Source organism: Lathyrus oleraceus, chromosome 2 (assembly GCF_024323335.1).
Source record: "Lathyrus oleraceus cultivar Zhongwan6 chromosome 2, CAAS_Psat_ZW6_1.0, whole genome shotgun sequence".
NCBI lineage: Eukaryota > Viridiplantae > Streptophyta > Magnoliopsida > Fabales > Fabaceae > Lathyrus > Lathyrus oleraceus.
Genome location: NC_066580.1, coordinates 139,195,103 through 139,219,261, shown reverse-complemented (window position 1 = coordinate 139,219,261; position 24,159 = coordinate 139,195,103). Strand labels below are relative to the sequence as shown.

Here is a 24,159-nt window from a genome sequence, read left to right as displayed (position 1 = left end):
ACTCCATTTGTGGTCTCATTTCTTCTCCTTCATCTCTTGTATGATTAGGACTTTAGCCATTCTTCTTCTTCCCTCCACTCTAACCCAAGCCAAAACTTTTGTGCAAACATTAACACTTCTTTTCAAACATTAGAAACCTAAGCATTATGCTTTTGATTTTAAAACTTTCTTTTTATAACACTTATTTTGAATTGAATCTTTAAGTCAACTTTGACCATATTTTGTAAATACTTCTTATTGGTAAATATAACCCATTCAAATACTTTTGTGGTTTCAATGACCACTTTCTTATCAAAACTTTTCATAACCTTTAACTATTAGGTTAGAGTTATCCTTGAGGTAGATGTAATACTCACCTATATCCTTAGTGATGGACAATGAGTCTTCCATGCTTATTATAGGGTTAACCCCTCACTAGCATGTTGAAGCTATCCTCACATGGTGGATTTGTGGTTTTAGGTTGAGTTTTCTCCCTTGGATAATAAAAGACCTTAAGGCTTTTGGACCAATCAATTCACCAACTTATTTTTGAGATTTTTACCCCGAACTACGAGGTTTTGATCCTAATCTTTTTCTAAGATGGTACGTAGGCAATGGGTTTATCCATTCAAACACAAAATTGTAAATAACTCGTATATTCTCTTCTCATCTCTTCAATCATGTTTGCACAAACAAATTTTTTTTTCACAAAATACCAACCTTACAACAAGTGTGAAAAGGGCTCCCTAGGAGTACCTAGGATGTTTTGGATGCTTAAAACCTTCCCATTGCATAACCAACCCCCTTACCCCGATCTCTGACTTTTTTTACTAGTTTTTGATTCGATAAAACTATTAGGTTTTTGTTCGCTTTCTAACCATTCCTTTGGATAAATAGAAGTGCGGTGGAGACTCGACTTGTATGGTTTACCTTGGATTTAGTCAATATGTCTAATGGTAACAAATACCCCGCTACAGTATGGCGCATTAGTTGGAGGATACATGCAAAATTGCTTCACGTGAATGATATGTCCCATCTATAAATATGGCTATGTTACTCTTCATTTCCATCAAACACGCTCAATCTATACACTTTATCATCAACAAACACTTAGAAGCATTCCAAAAAATGACTTTATTAACCATGAGTGATACACATCGAGGAACTATCAACAACACTGTGGAGTTTGTAAGTTACAATTTTGAATGTATTACAAAAAATTTCGCTAATACTTTTCCTTAATTATTTTTCTTAATTATCTTTTGTTAGGATCCAAATATATTTCACTGTCGTGTACATGAATATGTACCACATAACCCATTGATAGAACCATATTTACGAGCAGGCGGTTTTGGTCATTTACTCAACATAGTCTCATACTCTATTGATTACAAATTTATCCTTGCTTTGATAGAAAGATGGAGACCCGAGACACACACATTTCACCTTTTATTCAGTGAATGTACTGTCACACTAGAGGAAGTGTACATGTTGTTGGGTCTACCTATCGAAGGTAAGGCTACTAATGGTATAGTTAACCAAGATAATGCAATATGCGAAGAATTGTTGGGTGCCCCTTTGTGTGAAGACAGAGTTATGGGTCAAGCTAGGGGTCAAGGTATTAATCTAAAGTATCTTAAATAACATTATTCAAGTATAATATTAACCATAAATTCAATAGAGTATGAAAAAATAGTTAAAACTCGGTGTTATATTATGATACTATTTAGTAATTTTTTATTTCCTGAAACTACTGATAATACGATAAATATTATGTATTTGCATTTGTTAAGAAACATAAATAAAATAGGAACATATAGTTGGGGTTCTGCTGTTTTGTACCATATATATAGTTCTTTATGTAAAAATGCAAAAAAGGGTACTTGTTCGTTTTATTCTTGCGCCTTTTTGCTCCAAGCATAGGGTTAGTCAACAATGTCGTCACTCGCCCCCATCAATGAAACAACTTCACATTCCACTTTGCAACAAAGTAAGTTTCTCTTTTTTTACTTGCTTACTTTATACTACAACTAATGGTAAATAATTTATTTTCACTCTTTTCGACTTAGGTGGTCTGTTCTGGGGATAGAGTACAACAAATGTCCCAAACAGGCTATAATAGTCTATTGAAATCTTATAGGCCACCTTGGACCATACGATGTATTACTACTAAACAACTCATTAGAATATAAATTTAGTTTTAATATTACCAATTTACAAATCTTCTAAGCATGTATTTTTCCTATACATTTTATCTGGAGGCCGTATCTGGGTATCGACCATGAGGTTAGCCCCGAGGATGCTGCACTTTGGACAAAAAAACACCCATCATCATATTCACTACTATGGAGATGTACTAGAGTGATTGTGTCAAACTGCAGTTCGGTATGCAACAACAATCCCAGACCCTCCAACGTGTTTGGGACAATGGCATCAACTAAGAGCCGATGCCTAATGAAGTTATTTCGATTGGAGAGAATTTGCTAGGGAGATGTGTATTCAATGGAGGAATATGAAGGATAATTGCAATCTAAAAAGCAGCAGAAGTTAAAATTTTCCTTTAGTGATCCTTATGAATGGGCATGATCAGTGATAGAAACCGTTACCTCTTGTGGCAATTGAAACCTTTGATGTAGATCTAAGGAGTGATCACTAGAGTTGAATGGTGACAACGCCTCTACTCAGTCCACACGAACGGATTTCTTCAGTCTCAGTGCTAGCTGCTACGAATGAAGGCTTTGAGAGAGAGAGAGAGAGAGAGAGAGAGAGAGAGAAATGAAATTTCATCAAGTCAAATGCTTCTACACAAGGGTTCTATTTATAGAATCACTTGTGTGGGATGTAAGCTAAAAAATCCACTTAAGTGCATGTGACCCATATCTTATGGTATACCAAAAATCACTTAAGTGCGTGGTACCTTACCATATTTCGTATTCTACTTAAGTGCACCATACCTTACGATGTTCTACAATTCACTTAAGTCCATCGTACCTTATGGTGTTCCTTATTTACTTTATCTCTCACCAATCCGTCCTTTTGTGTGTGACCCTGTAGGTTTTCGGGACATTGACAATTATATTAAATCACATATTTAACATAATAAACAGTGAGTGATATCTAGCAACACATCACTGCTACCTAAGACACGAAAATGTCATGTGATCTGACAAATCCTTTTTTGTGATAATACTTGTGTGTGCAATTACCCTTTTTGCCCTTATGTCTATATTGAACACAAGGCGTAGACCATGTTATCCTTATCTAGTTCGATATTGGGCCTTTAGACATTTATCCTATTACGCAGGATGGGAAAATTCCATCTAGGTCACATTTCCCCCAACATGCTTCGTGGAGTACCCATCAACTATCTTTATGGTCATCCAGTTACGGACAATGTTTGATCAACAATAAAGCACTCGACTCTACATCTAGGGTCCATAGTTGTTTTAGGTCGAATGGTGGTATACACCATTATCATCATAAGAATAACTTAAGACACTTTGCATAAAATTCTATGTAGTATTCTCATAGCGGGTCAATCAAGTATAAATATTACTCCTAATATTCATACATATGTTTAAGACTTGATAAATCCTTATCCATGATCCATGAGATGTGATCATCAGTCTATATACATAATAGTCTTAATGCTTTAATGTTATCCCACTTCACAATAAATCTCAACTACGAATACTTTAAGAATAATGTCCTTATGTTTAATGGGATCTCATGATTAAGTCACACTTGATACATTAAACGAACTAGTTATTCTAGGGACTTTATTAAACAAACATAATAAAGAAAAAGCCTTTTATTATTAACAAATAATTCGATACAAGTACCAAAAGTATTGGCCTCTACGGCTTACACCAACAATCTCCCACTAGCACTAGAGCCAATCAGGCATACCCCTAATACCCATAGATCTAGTATGGCCATCATGCTTCTACTGCACAAAAGGCTTTGTCAGTGAGTCAGCAATATTATCAAGTGTAGGTACTCTGCATATTTTCACATCTCCTCTATCTATTATATATCAAATTAGGTGATAACGCCTAAGTAGGTGTTTGGATCGTTGATGATATTTAGGATCCTTAGCTTGTGCGATAGCGCTATTGTTATCACAATAGAGATCAATGGGATCCATAATGCTAGGAAATATGCCAAGTTCACTAATGAACTTTTTGATCCAAATAGCTTCCTTTGCTGCACTTGAGGCAACAATATACTCGGCCTCGGTTGTAGAATCATCAACTGTATCTTGCTTTGAACTTTTCCAGCTCACAACATCGCCGTTTAAGTAGAACACGTAACCAGATTGTGATCTAAAGTCATCCTCATATGTCTGGAAGCTAGCATCGGTGTATCCAATTACATGAAGCTCTTCCTGACCTCCATATATCAAGAATGAGTCCTTAGTCCTTCTCAAATACTTAAGGATATTCTTGACAGCTACCCAATAAGCATCGTCGGGATCAGATTGGTACCTACTCGTTGCACTTAAAGCATACGAGACATCTGGTCGAGTACATAACATGACATACATGATAGATCCTATTGCAGATGCATATGGAATCTTATTCATGTGATCCCTTACTTTCTTAGTTGAAGGGGATTGTGTTTTTGATAGACATTGGCTATGTTGCATAAATATGAATCCTTTCTTTGAATCATGCATATTAAAGCGTCTCAACACTTTATCTATGTATGTACTCTGACTTAGGCCAAGCAGTTTTTGTGATCTATCTCTATAGATCCCAATTCCTAATATATAGGCTGCTTCACCTAGGTCCTTCATAGAAAAGCATTTCCCCAACCAAGTCTTTACTTGTTGCAGGGTAGGAACATCATTTCCAATGAGTAATATGTCATTTACATATAATACCAGTAAGAAGATCATGCTCCCACTAACCTTCTTGTATACACAAGGCTCATTTCATTCTTGATGAATCCATATTGTTTTACTATTTCATCAAAACGGAGATTTCAGCTTCTGGAAGCTTGCTTCAATCCATAGATTGATCTCTATAACTTGCATATCTTTTAGGTTTCTTATGGTATGTCAAATCCTTCAGGATGTGTCATGTACACATCCTCAAGAAAATTCCCATTAAGGAAAGTAGTTTTGACATTCATCTATCATATTTTGTAATCATGATATGTAGTGATAGCAAGGAAAATTCGAACAGATTTAAGCATTGCAACTGGTGAAAAGTTTTCATCATAGTCAACCCCATGAATTTGTTTATATCCTCTTGCAACCAGTTTTTCCTTATAGGTATGTATCTTACCATCCATGTCAGTCATCTTTTTGAAGACCCACTTGAATCCTATAGGGTTAACTCCTACAGGAGGCTCTACTAAGGTCCAAACCTGGTTTGTGTACATGGAATCCATTTTAGATTTCATGGCTTCTAGCCACTTCTTAGACTCAGGACCAGTTATAGCCTCTTGGTAGGTCACAGGCTCATCTTGATCCATGAGTAATACATCACCTTTATCAGTTATGAGATATCCATATCTCTCAGGTAGGTGACATATCCTGCTTGACCTACGTTGGTCTTGTTCTACTTGAGCGGGTTGCTTTTCCATAACTACTTGTGTTTCCTGCTCAAATTCCTCCATAGGTGTATCAATGCTTTGTGATTCTTGAATTTCTTCAAACTCTAATTTCCTCCCACTGATTGCTTTGGAAATAAAATCTGTTTTTAGGAAAACTCCAGTTCGAGCGACAAACACTTTTCCCTCAGAAGGCTTGTAGAAGTAATACCCTTTTGTTTCTTTAGGATACCCCACAAATAAGCATTTGTCAAATTTGGGCTCAAGCTTAGTTGAAATTTGTTGTTTCACATCAACTTCACAACCCCAAATCTTCATGTAAGACATATGTGGTTTCTTACCACTCCATATCTCATATGGTTTCTTCTCAACCTTTTTGGATGGAACATGGTTAAATGTGTAAGCTGATGTCAATAATGCATGTCCCCAAAAGGAGTTTGGAAGATCGACATGACTTATCATGGATCGGACCATGTCAAACAAGGTTCGATTTCTTCTCTCAGATACACCGTTCCATTTGGGTGTTCCAGGAGGAGTAAGTTGGGATAAAATCCCACACTCTTTCAGATGGTCATCAAAATCTAGGCTTAAATATTCACCACCTCGATCTGATCGAAGAGTTTTAATATTTTTACCTAGTTAATTTTGTACTTCATTCTTGAATTCCTTGAACTTTTCAAAGGACTCTGATTTGTGTTTCATTAAATACACATAACCATATCTACTGAAATCATCAGTAAATATGATGAAGTATTGAAAATCTCCTATGGCTGATATGTTCAGTGGTCCACATACATCAGTATGTATGAGGACCAAAAGATCATTAGATCTTTCACCTTTTCCTGTGAATGGAGACTTTGTCATCTTTCAAATTAAATAAGATCTGCATGTCTCATATGATTCATAATCAAAAGCGTCAGAGAGTCCATCTTTATGGAGTTTGGAAATGCATTTCTCATTTTATGGCCTAATCGACAATACCAAAGATAAGTTGGATTTAACTCATTAGGTTTCATCCTTTTAGTATTAATGTTATAAATAGGCATTTCAAGATCAAGGACATATAATCCATTGTTCATTTGTGCAGTAGCATAGAATATATCATTCAAATAAATGGAGAAACAATTATTCTTTATTATGAATGAAAAATCAAACTTGTCCAGACAAGAAACAAAAATAATATTTGTGCTAATTGTAGGTACATAATAACAGTTCTCTAACTGAATTATTAAACCACTAGATAAAGTCAATACATAAGTTCCTACGGGTAAAGCAACAACCTTTACTACATTGCCAACTCGTAGGTCAACTTCACCTTTTTCCAAATCTCTACTCCTTTTTAGCCCCTACAAATTGGTACAAATGTGAGAACCGCATCCAGTATCTAATACTCATGATGCAGAAGTAGATAAATTAATTTCAATAACAAAAATACTTGAAGTTGTAGTATCTACTCCATTCTTCTTATCTTCCAGGTACTTTAGGAAGCTTCTCTTCCAGTGTTCGGTCTTACCGCAACGGAAGCAAGTGTTATCCTTTGATATGCCTCTACTAGGCTTCAAAGCAGGAGCAGTGGGTTTAGGTTTGGCAACTTTTTGTTTCTTTCCATTTCCGATCATCAGAATGGACTTCCCTTTTGACTTCAGATTTTGCTCAGCAGTTCTTAACATGCCTAGTAGTTCAGGAAGAGTTTTGTCCATATCATTCATGTTGAAATTAAGGAAAAATTGACTGAAGCTCCCTGAAAATGATTGCAAGATCAAATCATTCGCAAGTTCCTTTCCGAGGGGAAAACCCAACATCTCAAGGTTCTCCACATACCCAATCATCTTGAGCACATGGGGACCTACAGGGGCTCCCTCAGCTAACTTGCCTTGAAAAAAGGTTTTTGAAACTTCAAACCTTTCATGCCTTGCCTGCTCATGTTACTTTTGCAACTCCGAGTTCGTGGTAGCTAGCATGAGGCAAGCAGCTTCATTGGCATCATTGACATGCTTCTTATAAGCATCTCTTTCTGCCTTAGGTTCAGAACTAAGAGATTCCTCTTCAGGAACAGGTTCCTCTAAGACATATAACTTTTTATCATGCTTTAGAACAATCCTCAAATTTCAGTGTCAATCTAGAAAATTTGTCCCTATTTTTTTTTCCTTATCAAGGATTGATTGTAAAATGTTGTTAGAGGTGTTTGTTGTCATGGTAATCTACATGAAAAATATGAAAATATAAGTATCATTAAAATAACATATTCAATTAGGCCTTTAATTAAATATGCTCCCACTATTTTACTCAAAACAAATGACCCTCACCATTTGATTCGGAAAATCCTGTTGGAAGATTTTCTAGTGAGTCGAGATCCACATTTCACTTTGTTTTAAGTCTGCGTAAGCGGATTACACAAAACTAGATTATTTAGGTATGAACTCCTTCCAATTGTATCTAATACAACTCTTGAATATTTTAGTTGGGCGAATAACTCCTTATTCCAATCCATCATATGGATCATTTCCAACTCTTGCTTCTAAACGTATATAATCTTATTATAATTTGTTTAGTTAAGTTTGACCCATTGTTTCAGCAATTGGATGTTACAATTATCCCATCTCACCTTACTAATATAGAAAATGCACCCCGCGTAGGCGAAACCTACATTATTCGATACTAGTCTTGATGAGTGCTAAAACTTGGAAAACATAAACTTAATATTTAATTTGAGGGAATTTACAATTATTTTGATTTCACCGGCTTATTTATCATATATCTCTCACATGCATCACCATACATTCACATGCATCAACATACATACAAAATGAAACAGTTATGGCCCCTAGCGCAATTGTTCTCCCAAGCCAATGATAGAACCTAAGCTAACCTAATAACGATCTAAGCTTCTCTAAACAAGATCTTCAAGGTTGTCCTCCTTTGATATTGTATTCTTCTCTTTCTTCATAACATTAAATTACATAAAAGAAACTCGTTTTACATACGAGGGTGTGAGATGAGAAAAGAAGTTACATTAAGAGATTAAAAGAGAGGCAGGACACGCAAGCCGTATTTAAAAATCCCAAAAACAAAATAAAGGAAAACTAAGGTCATAACTGATCACCACAAGATAATAATAATAAACACATTATTATTAATTTAAATTATGTTAATTAAATCAACGAAATTAAATTTCGATGATTGATCACACTACACAGAGTTAATTAAATAAACCAAATTAAATTTCGGCGATTGAACAATTCATTTGAAATCGACATCGTTTTTCGCATCAACACTTGATACTTTAAAGCACATCTCTTGTGCAATCACACCCTAATCACATAACTCTTTGACAATACAACCCTTGTACCGTCATGAACCCTAATGCAGCAATTTCATACCGTAAAACACACCTCAATTGATAATTCAGTATGATTGATCAACACGTCACTGTTTCACCATACTAATGTCGAATTCCAAAGCAAATGACCATTGATCGCTCAAATAAATAACAATCATTAAGTGTTTGAATGAACAAAATAGAAACAGTATATCATATATACCATATTTTGCATCAGAATTACTTATATCATATATATAAATTGATTGATCTCATTTGTGTAACCTATGGATGATCAATGTATCGCTGCTTCACCATACTAACGTCGGATTTCGAAGCATAATTAACATCAATCATCTAAATCGTACACACGTGATGCCAAATTTAATTACTCGTTTATTATTTAATTCATTATGTATTTTAATCGTATTAATACAAAAAATACAGAAAATAAACAACTATCAGATGCATGGTTTCGTAAGCGGCTCTGATACTACTGAAGGATAATTGTGATCCAAAATGCAGCGGAAATTAAAACTTTCCTTTAGTGATCCTTATGAATGGGCATGATCAGTGATATAAACCGTTACCTCTTGTGGTGATTGAAACCTTTGATGCAGATCTAAAAAGTGATCGCAAGCGTTGAATGGTGACAACGCCTCTACTCAGTCCACACGAATGAATTCCTTCAGTCTCAGTGTTAGTTGCTACGAATGAAAGCTTTGACCGAGTGAGAGAGAGACAGACAAAATTTCATCAAGTCATATGCTTCTACACAAGGGTTCTATTTATAGAACCACTTGTGTGGGATGTAAGCTAAAAAAATCCACTTAAGTGTATGTGGCCCATATCTTATGATATGCTGAAAATCACTTAAGTGCGTGGTACCTTACTACATTTTGTATTCTACTTAAGTGCATCGTACCTTACGAGGTTCTACAATTCACTTAAGTGCACTGTATCTTACAGTGTTCCTAATTTACTCTCTCTCTCTCTCAACAATTCGTCCTTTAGTGTGTGACCCTGTATGTTTTCACGACATTGGCAAATATATTAAATAACGTATTTAACATAATAAACAGTGAACGATATCTAGAAACACATCACTGCCACCAAAAACACAAAAATGTCATGTGATCTGACAAATCTTTCTTTGTGACAATACTTATGCGTACAATTATCCTTTTTGCCCTTATGTTTATATTTAACAGAAGGCATAAACCGTGTCATCCTTGTCCAGTTTAATATTGGATCCTTAGACATTTATCCTGTTACACAGGATGGGCAAATTCCATCTAGGTCAATCATGTCCCTCAACATGCTTCGTTGAGTATCCATCAACTGACTTTATGGTCATCCAGTTACGGGCAATGTTTGATCAACAATAAAGCACTCGACTTTACATCTAGGGTCCATAGTGGTTTTAGGTCGAAGGGTGTTATACACCACTATCACCATGAGAATAACTTATGACACTTTGCGTACCATTCTATGTAGTATTCTCATAGCGAACCAATCCAGTATAAATATTACTCCTAATATTCATACCTATGTTTAAGACTTGATAACTCTTTATCCATGATCCATGAGATGTTATCATCAGTCTATATACATAATAGTCTTAATGCTTTAATATTATCCCACTTCACAACAAAGGTCGACTACATATACTTTAAAACTAATGTTCTTATGTTTGATGGGATCTCATGATTAAGTCACACTTGATACATTAAACGGACTAGATATTCTAAGGACTTTATTAAACAAACATAATAAAGAAAAAGACTTTTATTATTAATAAATAATTCAATACAAGTACCAAAAGCATTGGCCTCTAGGGCTTACACCAACAAAATCGGCATAAACACATCTTAAATGAACCTATCACACATCATGCTAGGCCAACTCAAAGTTATTTAAATTGGTATAGGCCGGTTACAACACCACGTTTGTGTCTAACTTGAGGATGTCGACCCACGCCAACGAGCTTCGTCATCATACGTCCAATAATAAATCCCCACCCAACAACCTACTCCACACCATTACCAAACCCAACAACAATGTCTACCCACCCAAACCAAAAGACCAACCTCACAACATCACCATACCAGATACATCCAGCCACTAATTGAACATGATTACGAATCCATAAACACCCAACCCCGCAACCAATTCATGCACCACTTCATGCCATACGCCCAAACATAATACCAAGAGCATGACCCATACCACCAACAGTCATATGCTGCCACCACATCTTATTATAGCCCGAATGATGCATATGATTTCACCCCTTCCCACCATAGCTCCCAACCAATGCCCACCCAAACATCACACCACCAAAGCATCCAAACATCACATTGCCAAAGCACCCAAATATCACATCACCAAAGCACCCAGCCACCACATGACTTTCAAACACCACAAGAACCATTGTTTAGTTTCCAAAATGATTTAATGTCCCAATTCAACCAACCGGCCAGTCCACACATAATCCAACCACCACGACTCAACTACGACAACATGAGCACCAAACTCAATTACGACAATGCCGACTACGACACCGCCGACTCATGGGGAGTTATGATCGAAGATTTGTTAGAAATACCAAGACCCTCACACCAACCACCTTTGCCTTAGACGAATACTAAGAGACTCCAAACACCTCAGAAAATCGTGGGAGACCTCAAAGGCAAACGAACGCGCCAGATTGTGGAACCGGGGGCATTACGATCGACGTGTCATTGATTTTCTATTATGTCATTATGTAATTCAATTTTATCAAATAGTATTATAAATTATTTTTAATTTTCTATTTTATTTCAAATTACTTTATTATTACAATGATTAAAAAAAACCTTAAACAATGTATTACATGCTCCTAGAGGATGCATGCAAGCACCACATGCAATGACATATAATATAAGCAATCGTCATGCATGCTGACGCCAATATACAACAAATGCATGTATGCGCGATTTTTTCATTTAAAAGAGAGTTAATTTAATATTTTATTTAAAATTATAATTATTTTAGAAAATTAATCTTAAAAAATAGTTATTTTAAAAATAAATCACAATGAGTACCACTATAGTAGATAATGTGTTGAAAAAGAAGGAAAAAAATTATAATTGGGGTGGCAACGGTCATGATTCCAAATAAGCCAAATACCTGAAAAAGAACGTGTGCTTGTGTCTCTTCATTGATTCCAACGGTAAACTTCACAGAAGCTGCTATTGGGCCCCACATTGATACACCTGGCCCAATCTTATTCACCAATACAAAGAAATCTATATCTTAATCAATAAGGATGAATAATTGGGGCACTTCCAGTGGTTTAAGTCAAACCCCAAAAATATCATAAAACGCTGTTTCAACACAATACCTATAGTAGTACACTCTTTTTATTTTATTCATTCACATGTATTCTAAGACCATTTTTTCTGTATTTTTACAACTTTCGCCAGCTTTAGTATTCTTTATACTTGAAATTACATTTTTATCCTTGTATTTAATTTTTTTCTTTTTTAATCACACGTTATTAGAGTCGACATTCAAATTATGTTTTAATGCATGCTAATTCAAGCAAGTCATTCTTCAAAATTCTATTCGAATTTTAATAAATTACAGTCATATTAATGGCATGTTTGAATTTCGCAATATTACCGCTCGACCAGGGTAAAAATATTATTTATAAATTTAGCAGAAAAATACTTAATTGATATCAAAGTAAAGAAAATTCAAATATCTTTTTTAAAATAATGGCAATTGAATTTTTTTTTTCTTACCTTAACTTTTGTTTTCTCAAATTTTTTAAAGACTTATTTTGAATATATATATATATATATATATATATATATATATATATATATATATATATATATATATATATATATATATATATATATATAAAATAGTATATTATAACATAAAATAACTATAAAACACGTCATTAGTGTAATTTTGTGATTCCATTGATTTGAAATGAAAAATAAGTAAGAAATAGAAATGCAATCTCTTATTCTCTTTTGTTCATATATTAGTGAATGTAAATTCATATATGTAATGGATTTTAGATAATGGAACTAACTGTGGACTACAAATCCCTTATTCACATGAAAATTGAACTAATCAAAATCATTTCCTAAATCTTCAATTATTGTGCTTAATTTTTTAACTGGCACCAAGGTCTTTCAACAAGGCCACAACAACAACAAGATCAGTTGCACTCAGAAGTCCCCAAGCAACAATGATGTTTTCCAACTCCACTTGAGTTGCATTCAGAAGTCCCCCAAGCAACAATGATGTTTTTCAACTCCAGTCATATGAAAAGTAAGATGTATTATGACAAATGAGTCATGACTTGTAATCGAATGACACATATGATGAATGTTAAACACATAGGTTCTCATATCTTCAAAATAACTCAAAAAAAATGGCCAAAATCACAACACATGGACCAATTAGTAAGATCATTTGTGCAATACACCTTTGTGCTTGGTCGAAAACAAATTGAGAATAAGGAATCTTGTGATGCAATATCATATCTGAAAAGAAACAATGCTTCAAGATTCAGATCTGAATTTTTTTAACAAATCAGTTATTTTTTGGATCCAGATCTACAAAATTCAATTAGTAAAAATCAACAAAAACCTTGTTCCTCTTGGCTTGAAGAACCTTCTTTTTCGCCACCAAATCTAAAAAATCAACAACCTTCAACCATGGATTTTTCTTAGCCAAAAAAAGAAACCAATGAATAAATTAATAGTTTCAAATTTAAAATACCCATAAAATTTAAAGACAATTTTTTTTACAGTCAAAGAGAACAAAGAGAAAGAAGGAGAAAGAGAAGAAAGAAGAGAGAAAGAGAAAGAAGGTGACGGCTACAAGTTTCATTAGCTAGGGTTTGATCTAAATAGTGAAATGTGAAATATATTATAAATATAAATAAGTGCATGAAATGTGAAATATTAAAAATGAAAATAGTGCATTAATAAAATTTAAAAATGTCAAACAAAAAATCATGTCAAATTTTTAAAAGGCAACATAGACGGTAGTTAACTTTTTATATAAAAAAATTAACGGAAGAGACTATTTAGGCTAACGACACAATTTTAAGGGACTATATTGTAACATTTTTTAATTAAAGGATCAAAGCGAAACAATAAATTAAGTTAAGAGACTAAAAGATAAATTAAACCTAAAATTTATCTAATATAATAAGATATCTTAAATAAATAGTTATTGGATGAGAATAAAGACCTCTCACTGTATGTTAATTTTATAAAACACTCCAATCAATATCATTTCAATATGTTAGTACAAAAGCATTTTGGATGGGGAAGAAATGACAGAGATATTGAGAGAGAATGAAAACCAAACAATGACTACATCTGTTTTCTCCATCGGATCCAATTCTTGCCATAAAAAATTGGAAGAGAATTGGGAATGTCCCCGCTACCATTCATCTTGGCAACGAATACGATTCACGATCCCCAGAAATATGACCATCGACGTGTAGTTCTTGAATTCATGATCAAGAAAAAGAACTTGAAACTCTAGATATCAATTTGTTAGTAAAAAACACTTTGGCGAGGAAGGAATGAGAGATATATTGAGAGAGAATGAAATGTAATTGTATTGAATGAATAAAACTAATTACATTATACATATATTTATATATAATAGATTACTTATAATCCAAGTAGCTAACACAACTAACTAGCTAACTTACTATTTAAATAACTAACTAACTTGGATTATATCACAAAAAATATTATTATGAGATGGTCAAAAACTCTACAAAACCGACTTAATTTAAAAATCCATTACAACCCAGACGAACATGTGCACATTCACTCTTAGGCATTACATAAGAACACAACTCTTGTCTTGAGCTTCATTGTTGATTTGTATTCAACAATTTTCTACGATCTACACTAAACTCATCAAAACCTATTATAATTGTCCCAATGGTATAAACATGACCTTAATATACAAACATGCATTACTGTCATTCACACTTGGATTCATATCTCACAAACATTGATTTGTGTAAGCAATCTATCACCATACTTAAAGACACCCTTATCATCTTCAACCTATAATTATTTTTAAACCAATAATATATATATATAATTTTGTTTCTTTTCTTATTTACGCATACAATGATGTGTCATAAAACAATAGGCACAAGAGTAAATATGGTCAAAGATTGACTTGGAAGAAAAACTCTAACCGGCTGTGTTACTACTTAATTCACATCACAAACAACACGCAAAAATAAACGGGTCCCACATCCTCCATTATTACAACCCTAATAACATTCTCCCTTAAATACTCTTCAACAACGGTACAAAAACATAAACATAAACACAAGACTAATTCTAACGTTCCATTATTCATTTGACTCATCAAAAACAAAACCAATATCAAAAAACAAACAAAGAAAGAACAAAGCACAGGGAAAAAGAAAAAAAACATGTCTTGCTCCGTCGCAGTTTCGAATTCGCCGGTGTTTTCTCCTTCATCGTCTCTCTTCTGTAAACAATCATCAATCATCTCGAACTCTGAATCATTAACGTTATCTCTATCTCATCTCAAACCGAATAACTCATCATCAACCACGTCGTCTCCGTCTCCGTCTTCTTCTCCTTCTTCTCCTTTTTATCTCCGACTACCGAAACTACCCTCGGTGTTCTCAACTTCATCCTCAAGTAACTCTACTTCTCAAAACGATGCTGTTTTGAAAAGGAAGCGACCAACGAGACTTGATATACCTGTTTCTTCTCTGGGATTTGGAGTTCCGGCGACACCGTCTGCGGTGGCGCGTGATGTTGTGGAGGCTGAAGGAGACGGGTATTCGGTTTATTGTAAGAGAGGGAGGAGGGAGTATATGGAAGATCGTTACACTGCTGGGGATAATCTTCGCGGAGAAAGCAATTTGGTAAGAAATTTTTTTACCTTTTCACTTTTAAAATTTTTGATTTGGTTAAATATAATAGAATATTGAGTGGTTGGGTTTGACTGTGATGTGTTTCTGGGAATTGGGTTTGTTGAAAGTTTGAAACTTGGTATCTAAATTTGATTTGGGTCTGATTGAATTCAATTGTTTGGAGATTTTGAAAAATTGCTTTTTTACCATGGTTTTGTACAGTTATGAAATTATAGCTGCATATGGAAAATTGAGATTAGTTTGTGAATTGTATAAAATTTAACTTGTATAAGTTTATTTTGTGATTATTGCAGGCTTTTTTTGGCGTGTTTGATGGACATGGAGGTGCCAAAGCTGCGGAATTTGCTGCGAATAACTTGGAAAAGAACATCTTGGATGAGGTTATCATGAGTGAAGAGCAAGATGTTGAGGAGGCGGTGAAGCGCGGTTACCTCAATACTGATTCTGAGTTCATGAAACAAGATCCCCATGGTGGTTCTTGTTGTGTAACAGCATTGATTAGGAACGGTAACTTAGTTGTATCTAACGCTGGTGATTGCCGTGCTGTCATTAGTAGAGGAGGGGTTGCAGAGGCGCTAACATCTGATCATCGACCTTCCAGGGAAGACGAACGGGAAAGAATTGAGACCTCGGTAAATTTTCTGATCACTGTAGTGTTTTTTTTTTACCTGATGTTTATCAAAACCAATGTTTGAGTTTGGTTTGGTCCGTTCTTAAGCGTTGAAATTTGTCTTGCAGGGTGGTTATGTTGATTTATGCCGTGGTGTTTGGCGGATTCAAGGATCTCTGGCTGTATCTAGAGCTATCGGAGACCGACACCTGAAACAATGGGTGACTGCAGAGCCTGAGACTAAAGTTATCAGCATTGAACCCGAACATGACTTGTTAATATTAGCATCAGACGGTTTATGGGATAAGGTAAGAATATTGATCTACAAATTATTAGTAGTTAGTATTATATTTACTCATCAGCCAGAGATTGAACTCTCGAACCAACCGAGCTACTATTGAATTGAATAATTAACTGATCAAGTTTATTTTTGTCATTCTGATTTCAGGTTAGTAACCAAGAAGCAGTAGACATTGCTCGTCAATTTTGCGTAGGAAACAACGAACAACGACCATTGCTGGCATGTAAAAAGCTTGCAGAATTGTCTGCTTCGCGAGGCTCGTTGGATGATACGAGTGTTATGCTAATCAAATTGAAACATTATACTTAGAAGGTTCATTCGAAGAAGAGGAGAAGGTGGTGCATGATGATAGAGATTAGCTTATTCTTTTATGTAGATAATAATTATCATTAGTTATCGATTATTCATATCTGACGACATTTATCGGTGATTTTTTGTACCCGTAGATGGGTGGTAGAGATTAATTAACATTGCAGTTTAGTATAATGTTTATGTCATAATCATGTAGTAACTTTTTAGAATGATTTTGGTAATGATTCATTTATTCTTTTATACAAAATTTGTGATAGGTTTTAGTTTTTTCGGGTGCATGATTGTTTGCATAGATTGATTCAATGAGTCATTTTTTGAAATGGTCAAGCCAAGTTAGTTAGTCTTCTGTCTTTTGAATGTAACAGGTAATTAAACTGTTACAAATTTGAAAGATGAATCAAGCTGGGTATGTGTTTTGAAAGTGATGTTTTATCATTGTAATCAACACTTGATGAAAAGAATCAAATGTATTCTAATGGAGTGTGCATTAGCCATAATAGGTTCATCATGTATTTTACAACTTTTTTTTTTAATAATAGAAGTAACCAATTCTTTCTTCTAAAGATGAATTTGAAAAATAGACTCAATTAAATGATAACCATTTAACAACTAAGTGATATCCACTTACTGATAACCACTTAACAACTAACTGGTAACCACTTAACAACAAAAAAAAAACAGTTAGTTAGGATACTCGTGACAATGATGGTACTAGGATTCTAACATTCAATACTTCTCCTAAATCTTAATCAAATGTAACAATTCCATTTTTGCTCCTAAGCTTTGGAGATTGATTCTTTTGACAAATGTGGTAAACATATAAACCAATTAATAGTAGAACAATACTCAACAATAAGTTTTTGTTTGTTAACTTAATCTATCAGAAAATGAAATGTTGTCTTCATGTATTTAATTATCCTATAATAAATAGGATTTCTTACAAGATTGATGTCTAACTTGTTATCTATCTTTAGTTGGACTGCAATGTTGACGCTGATCTTTAACTCGGGGATTCCAACCATTTTTCTTGACAAGCAACTAGTGATCCTACAACATACTCAGGTTCATAGTTGGATAAGGCAATCACATATTGTTTCTTGGAGCTCAAGGAGATTGATGATCCTTGAAACTTGAAAACATAGTCACTTGTGTTCTTTCTATCCATTTTTTGACCACATTAGTCGGAACAAGAGAATCCCACCGGTTTCAACTTGCTTGACATCATGACCTTAAAAAATAGGATATTAAAAAATAGGATACTATAATGGATATTTGATAGTGAACTGGCTCATTTGTGTTTGATGGCAAAAAAAAGGAAAAAAGGCTTAGAAATAAATGATTTTGATTATGATTTTAGACTGTCTTATAATCAATTGTCGAAAGCATTTAGAGAAATGCATGTTGATTCTCTAGGTGCATTTAAGAAAACCTTTCTTAAAGAAATGGTTTTAAAACTTAAGAGAGAACTTTCAAATCTTAATAATGTCTTAGAATTTTAAAGGAATCACATGCATCTTTTATAAATGAGTAATTGTGTGTTTCTAATAGTTTAGAAGAAAAGGTAGTTAAAATGTAATGTGATATTTGTCCAATTTTAAAAATCTAAAAGAAAATTTAAAAAGACAATTGGCACATGTCATTTCATTACCTAATGTTGTATCTATATTTTCAAGTAATACAGAATAATTTTTTTATTTAAAAAACTCTATTTCTGAAATTCTGGTATCAGATATGAGATGTCGAAGGTAATGTCACGACACTAATATCTGAACAATATAAATATGATAAAAGATAAAGAAACAATAGTACAAGTGACACAAGCAATTGTTAACCCAGTTCGGTGCAAACTCACCTACGTCTGGGGGCTACCAAGCCAGGAAGGAAATCCACTAAACATAATTAGTTCAAAGACTCTCAGTAAACAACTTCAAGTTACAGTCTTTTCACCTAATCTCTACCCGTGTGACTTCTATCTAAGAACTCTTAGATAAGAGACCCTACTCACTCCCCCTCAATCACAACAATGATATGAAAACAAATATTATAAAAGAAAGAAGACACTCTTCAAGAACACATACTTGATCTTGCTTAAAAGCTTCAACCAAGTAAACACACACTCATGCTTCAAAGCTTAGAGTGGACAAATTACAACACAAAAGTCAGTCCAATTCAATCATCAATAGGATGAATGAATGACTCACAATACACAAGTCACACAAGACAAAAACCCTTATTCTCTCTCACTATTTCGTTCGTTTTCTTGTCACCTAAAACCAGGTTTTACATGGCCTTTTTATAGAAGCATTTGAATGGGCTTGGACATCATAAAACCCTAAATCTATTTTCCTTTCGTATCTTCTTATTCATGATAGCTGATCATATCTTATTGGAAAATAAATCAATCTGGTTTTAATTACTGCTTGAATGACGCGTTCAATCTCCATATCAATCACACACAAATTTGCCTGAAAAGCGCAATCACAAGATACATAACATTCAAACTGAATATTCTGTATACACATGTCTTAACATCGGGTCTGACATCTCAGCTAAATCCTGCACAACCATATTTAAACATCCTGCAGGAAACTGATATCACATGTCAAGACAACACCCGTGACAACTTGTGATAACTCTAGGTTCTACCAAAATTGATGCCAACACATAGAACCAACAAACTCCCCCTTTGGCAAATTTTGGCTAAAACATACAACAGATCATACGTTTCACAAGAAAATAATCACAGTATCAGTTCAGTAGCAGAAGTAGACAAACATACATTACTAGCAAAAATGGCAACTAGTAAACACATAGTAAACACACATGCGCTTGTGCTCAGAACACACCACCTCCCTTCTTCAGCTAGCTCCAATCTGCATTACACAGATTGAACACTTCCCTATCTTAACATCATCTCCAACATTATCTGTATCATACAGATCATCTCCAACATCATCTGTAACATCATTTATAGCATATCATATAGTATAACATAACTACTTTAGCTACTTCTTCCCATTTTTAGCCAAAAGAGACCAAAGAGACAAAATAAATGTCTATTCAGTCAAACAAACAGAATGTCAAAGGTTAAGTGTTACCGATCCAAGAACATACGCAACTTTAAACAAGCTGAGATAAAATCCAGAAAATCCAAAAAATACACATTAAATCAGCAGAACATGATTGCCAAAAAAGAACCAGGACATCCATCACAGCAAAGAGAAAACAAAACACCATCAGAAGAATGGGGGACAACTTCAAAAAGGGCTAATCAGAGGAGCTTGAGCTTGCATCTTCATCAACATCAGAAACAGAATTTCCACTTGTCTCATCTTTAGTTGCAGACCTCTCACTAGAGGTTTGGGCTTCAACTTCCTTGGCCTGTCCAATATTCTCATTTTCAGCTTGCTCTAAGCTTGCAATCAGAGCCTCCAACGCTTCTTTCCTGGCTGTTGCCACCCTTATCCTGAAGGAGAATTGTCATCCAAGGCGCAACGGAATTTAAAAATTTCTCCTTTAATGATCCTTACGAATGAGCATGATCAGTGATAGAATCGTTACCTCTTGTGGCGATTCAAACCTTTGGTGCAGATCTCTAGTAACGATCAAAACCTTTGATACAGATCCACGGAGTGATCACGAACGTTGAACGATGACAACGTCTCTACTCAGTCCACACGAACGGATTCCTTCAATCTCAATGCTAGCTGGTACGGATGAAGGCTTTGAGTGAGAGAGAGAGAAACGAAATTCCAACTCTTGACTTGAGTTGAGTCTGAGTGGAGTGACAATGCTTCTACCCAAGGGGTTCTATTTATAGAACCACTTGTGTGGGCTTCAAGCTAAAAAGCCCACTTAAGTGTATTTTGGCCCATATCTCATAATATGCCAAAATCACTTAAGTATTTGGTACCTTACCATATTTCGTCTCCCACTTAAGTGCACCGTACCTTACGGTGTTCCTTAGTTACTCTATTTCTCATCAATCCGTCCTTTGTGTGTGACCCTGTAGGTTTTCGCGACGTTGGCAGTTATATTAAATCACGCATTTAACATAATAAATAGTGAGCGGTATCTAGCAACACATCACTGCTACCCAAGACACGAAAATGTCATGTGATCTGACAAAACCTCCTGTGATAATAATTATGTGTATAATTACCCCTTTGCCCTTATGTCTATATTGAACACAAGGCATAGACCGTGTCACCCTTGTCCAGTTCAATATTGGGCCTATAGACATTTATCCTGTTACGCAGGATGGGCAAATTCCATCTAGGACACTCATGCCCCTCAGCATGCTTTGTGGAGTACCCATCAACTGTCTTTATGGTTATCCAGTTACGGATAACGTTGGATCAGCAATAAAGCACTCGACTCTACATCTAGGATCCATAGTGGTTTCAGGTCGAAGAGTGGTATACACCATTATCACCACGAGAATAACTTATGACACTTTGCATAACTTTCTATATAGTATTCTCATAGCGGGTCAATCCGGTATAAATATTACTCTTAATATTCATACCTATGTTTAAGACTTGATAACTCTTTATCCATGATCCATGAGATGTGATCATCAGTCTACAAACATAATAGTCTTAATGCTTTAATGTTATCCCACTTCACACTAAAGCTCGACTACGAATACTTTAAGAATAGTGTCCTTATGTTTAATGTGTTCTCATGATTAAGTCACACTTAATACATTAAACGGACTATCTATTCCAGGGACTTTATTAATCAACCATAATAAAGAAAATGCCTTTTATTATTAATAAATAATTCGATACAAGTACCAAAAGTATTGGCCTCTAGGGCTTACACCAACATATCCCTGTATCCAACTCTTTACAAGTTTCCTTCAGCTCAGCAATAAGACCACCTTTTGAGGCTAGCTTTTTCACAACAGATGTCATAATAATGTCTTCGACATGACTACCTTCAAATAATTTGTAGTGAACTGATAGAGGAGGTTTTCTTCTACATGGAAGGTCATTGGTATTCAGAATCCCAGGGTGTTGACTTAGGATAATCCCACAAATCATTGAGGGAAAAGCTATAGGCAGCTTTACTGCATTAGTAGAGGCATGCTTGACAATTTGTTCAAACATAAACCTTCCATAATCGAATTTCAGCTTGGTTCCAACAGCAAAGATAAATTTTCCAAGGGCATTTGAAATTGTGGAAATGTGATTGGTGGACACCCAATTTGCAGATCCTATTTTATGCAATATGGCATACTTAACAGTCAGCTTCCCAGCAGGGGGATGCTTTTTACTAGGCCACTCCTTCACCTGTCTTACTGTAATTTCCCTACGGACCTCATTGTCTGTGGCTTCCAGTTCACATGCACCTTTTGTACCTCTTCCTAGAAACTTGTTAATCACAGTGGGAGAAAATGTGATACACTTCCCTCTCATAAAATTTTTACAAAATTCCTTGCTATTTTTATCAACAATATCTTCAGGAATGTTGACAATAAATTCCTTAACCAATCCTTCATAGCACTAAGATAACCCAGCCACAGTCTTCATTAACCCAACATTTTTAATTAGGTCCATGACCTCTTTGACCTCAACCGCATCCTTGTCTAACTCTCTTTCTACATCCACCCTTCTTTGGATCACAAACTTCCATTTTGCAGCTCCATCTTCAAGATGGAAAGAGATATTGTCCAAATGTACAACAACAACTTTCACAGGGGACTTCCTAACAGTTGTCCTCTTCACATGGGAGATATCAGGGACATCTTCTTCAACATCTTCGTCAGACTCAGAAACTTCTCTCACCTTCCTCTTCTTCACATTAACTTTGCTCCAGGATTTTGAGGGACCTACACCAATAGTCTTCTTAGCTATTTTGGCTGACATCATTTCAGCCACAAATCTACCTTTTCTAGTCTTCATCCGCTTAGCCACACTAGGCTTTAAGTGGTGAAGTAAGATATCATCTTGATCATCAAACCTATCATCCTCTAGGTCAATCACATTGTTTGCAGAATCATGCTTCTCAGACTATGAAGCATTGGTAGTAGTAGATGCCACATATTTTTTTACCAGACACAGTTTGCCCTAAAGAGCATAAACCTTCAGCAGCCATGTCCTTCTCAGATCTAGAGGAATCATCATCCTTATCACTATGAGGTTCAACCTCAGGAGATGGGTACATTCTAGACAGAGGAGTAGAGACTCCCTTCACAGAATATCCTTCATTCAGGATTCTAGTGACTAGGTTTCTAATGACACGATCAGTGTGGTGCATATCGTCCTTAGAACTAGTGGCATGAGTAGAGCTAGAAGGGATACTAGAGTTGTTACCTTGCGTGGGGCATGCAGAAGCAGATGCATCCATGGGATGGTTTGAGTCAGGGGCTTTGCCTGGAATAACAGACAGAGGAATCACATCCAAAATTTCCTCATCAAGAAAGTCCATTGAAGGAGTTCTATCTTTGTGAGTAGGCTTAGTATTTTTTGAACCAGATGGAGTTTGATGTTGTGACATCTTATTGTTTTTGAGAAAAGATTTCAGTTGCCCTAGCAGAGGAGTTTGAGGAAGAAGCAAGGAGTTGGAAATGTTTGAGTAGGTAATGAGGTTGCGTGTGAAAAGGTAATAGATGGTATTTCCAATACTAGGTGATGATTTACCATAAATCGGGCGCTTTATTTTAAGTAAGCATACAATAATTTGATTACCTTTTCCACTCCATATTAATTGCTACAAATTCTCATAAATACAAATCCCTAATTTTCCTCTTAGAAATTCGAATTGATTTGCATCCAAGGCCTTTGTAAAAATACCAGCTAGCTGCATCTCAGTAGCAACATGCTTTAGGGCTACAATTTTATCTTTCACTAGTTCTCTGATAAAATGGTGACGGATATCAATATGTTTTGTCTTGCTGTGCTGAATAGGATTCTTAGAAATATTTATAGCACTCAGGTTGTCACAGTACAATGTCATGACATCTTGCGTGACATTTTATTCAGTCAACATTTGTTTCATCCATACCAATTGAGAACAACTACTTCCAGCTGCTATGTATTCAGCTTCAGCAGTGGACAGGGACACACAATTTTGTTTCTTACTAAACCATGATATTAAGTTGTTCCCCAAGAAGAAGC

General features: G+C 35.1%; 1 protein-coding gene across 1 annotated transcript; it reads left to right on the top strand.

Annotated features, from left to right (window-relative positions):
• The first annotated feature begins 15,201 nt into the window (after positions 1-15,201).
• Positions 15,202-17,302, top strand: LOC127118515 (probable protein phosphatase 2C 25). The gene is made up of 4 exons (XM_051048725.1): positions 15,202-15,803; positions 16,106-16,444; positions 16,551-16,730; positions 16,871-17,302. The coding sequence occupies exons 1-4, from the start codon at positions 15,339-15,341 to the stop codon at positions 17,030-17,032; spliced, it is 1,146 nt and encodes a 381-aa protein (XP_050904682.1). The 5' UTR covers positions 15,202-15,338; the 3' UTR covers positions 17,033-17,302.
• The last annotated feature ends 6,857 nt before the right edge of the window (positions 17,303-24,159 follow it).

Excerpts from the sequence above, each read along its gene's own strand:
- LOC127118515 (XM_051048725.1), top strand. The coding sequence starts at position 15,339 with ATGTCTTGCTCCGTCGCAGTTTCGAATTCGCCGGTGTTTTCTCCTTCA. Across the intron at positions 15,804-16,105 it reads TTCGCGGAGAAAGCAATTTG|GCTTTTTTTGGCGTGTTTGA; the intron begins GTAAGAAATTTT and ends TGATTATTGCAG. Across the intron at positions 16,445-16,550 it reads GGGAAAGAATTGAGACCTCG|GGTGGTTATGTTGATTTATG; the intron begins GTAAATTTTCTG and ends TTTGTCTTGCAG.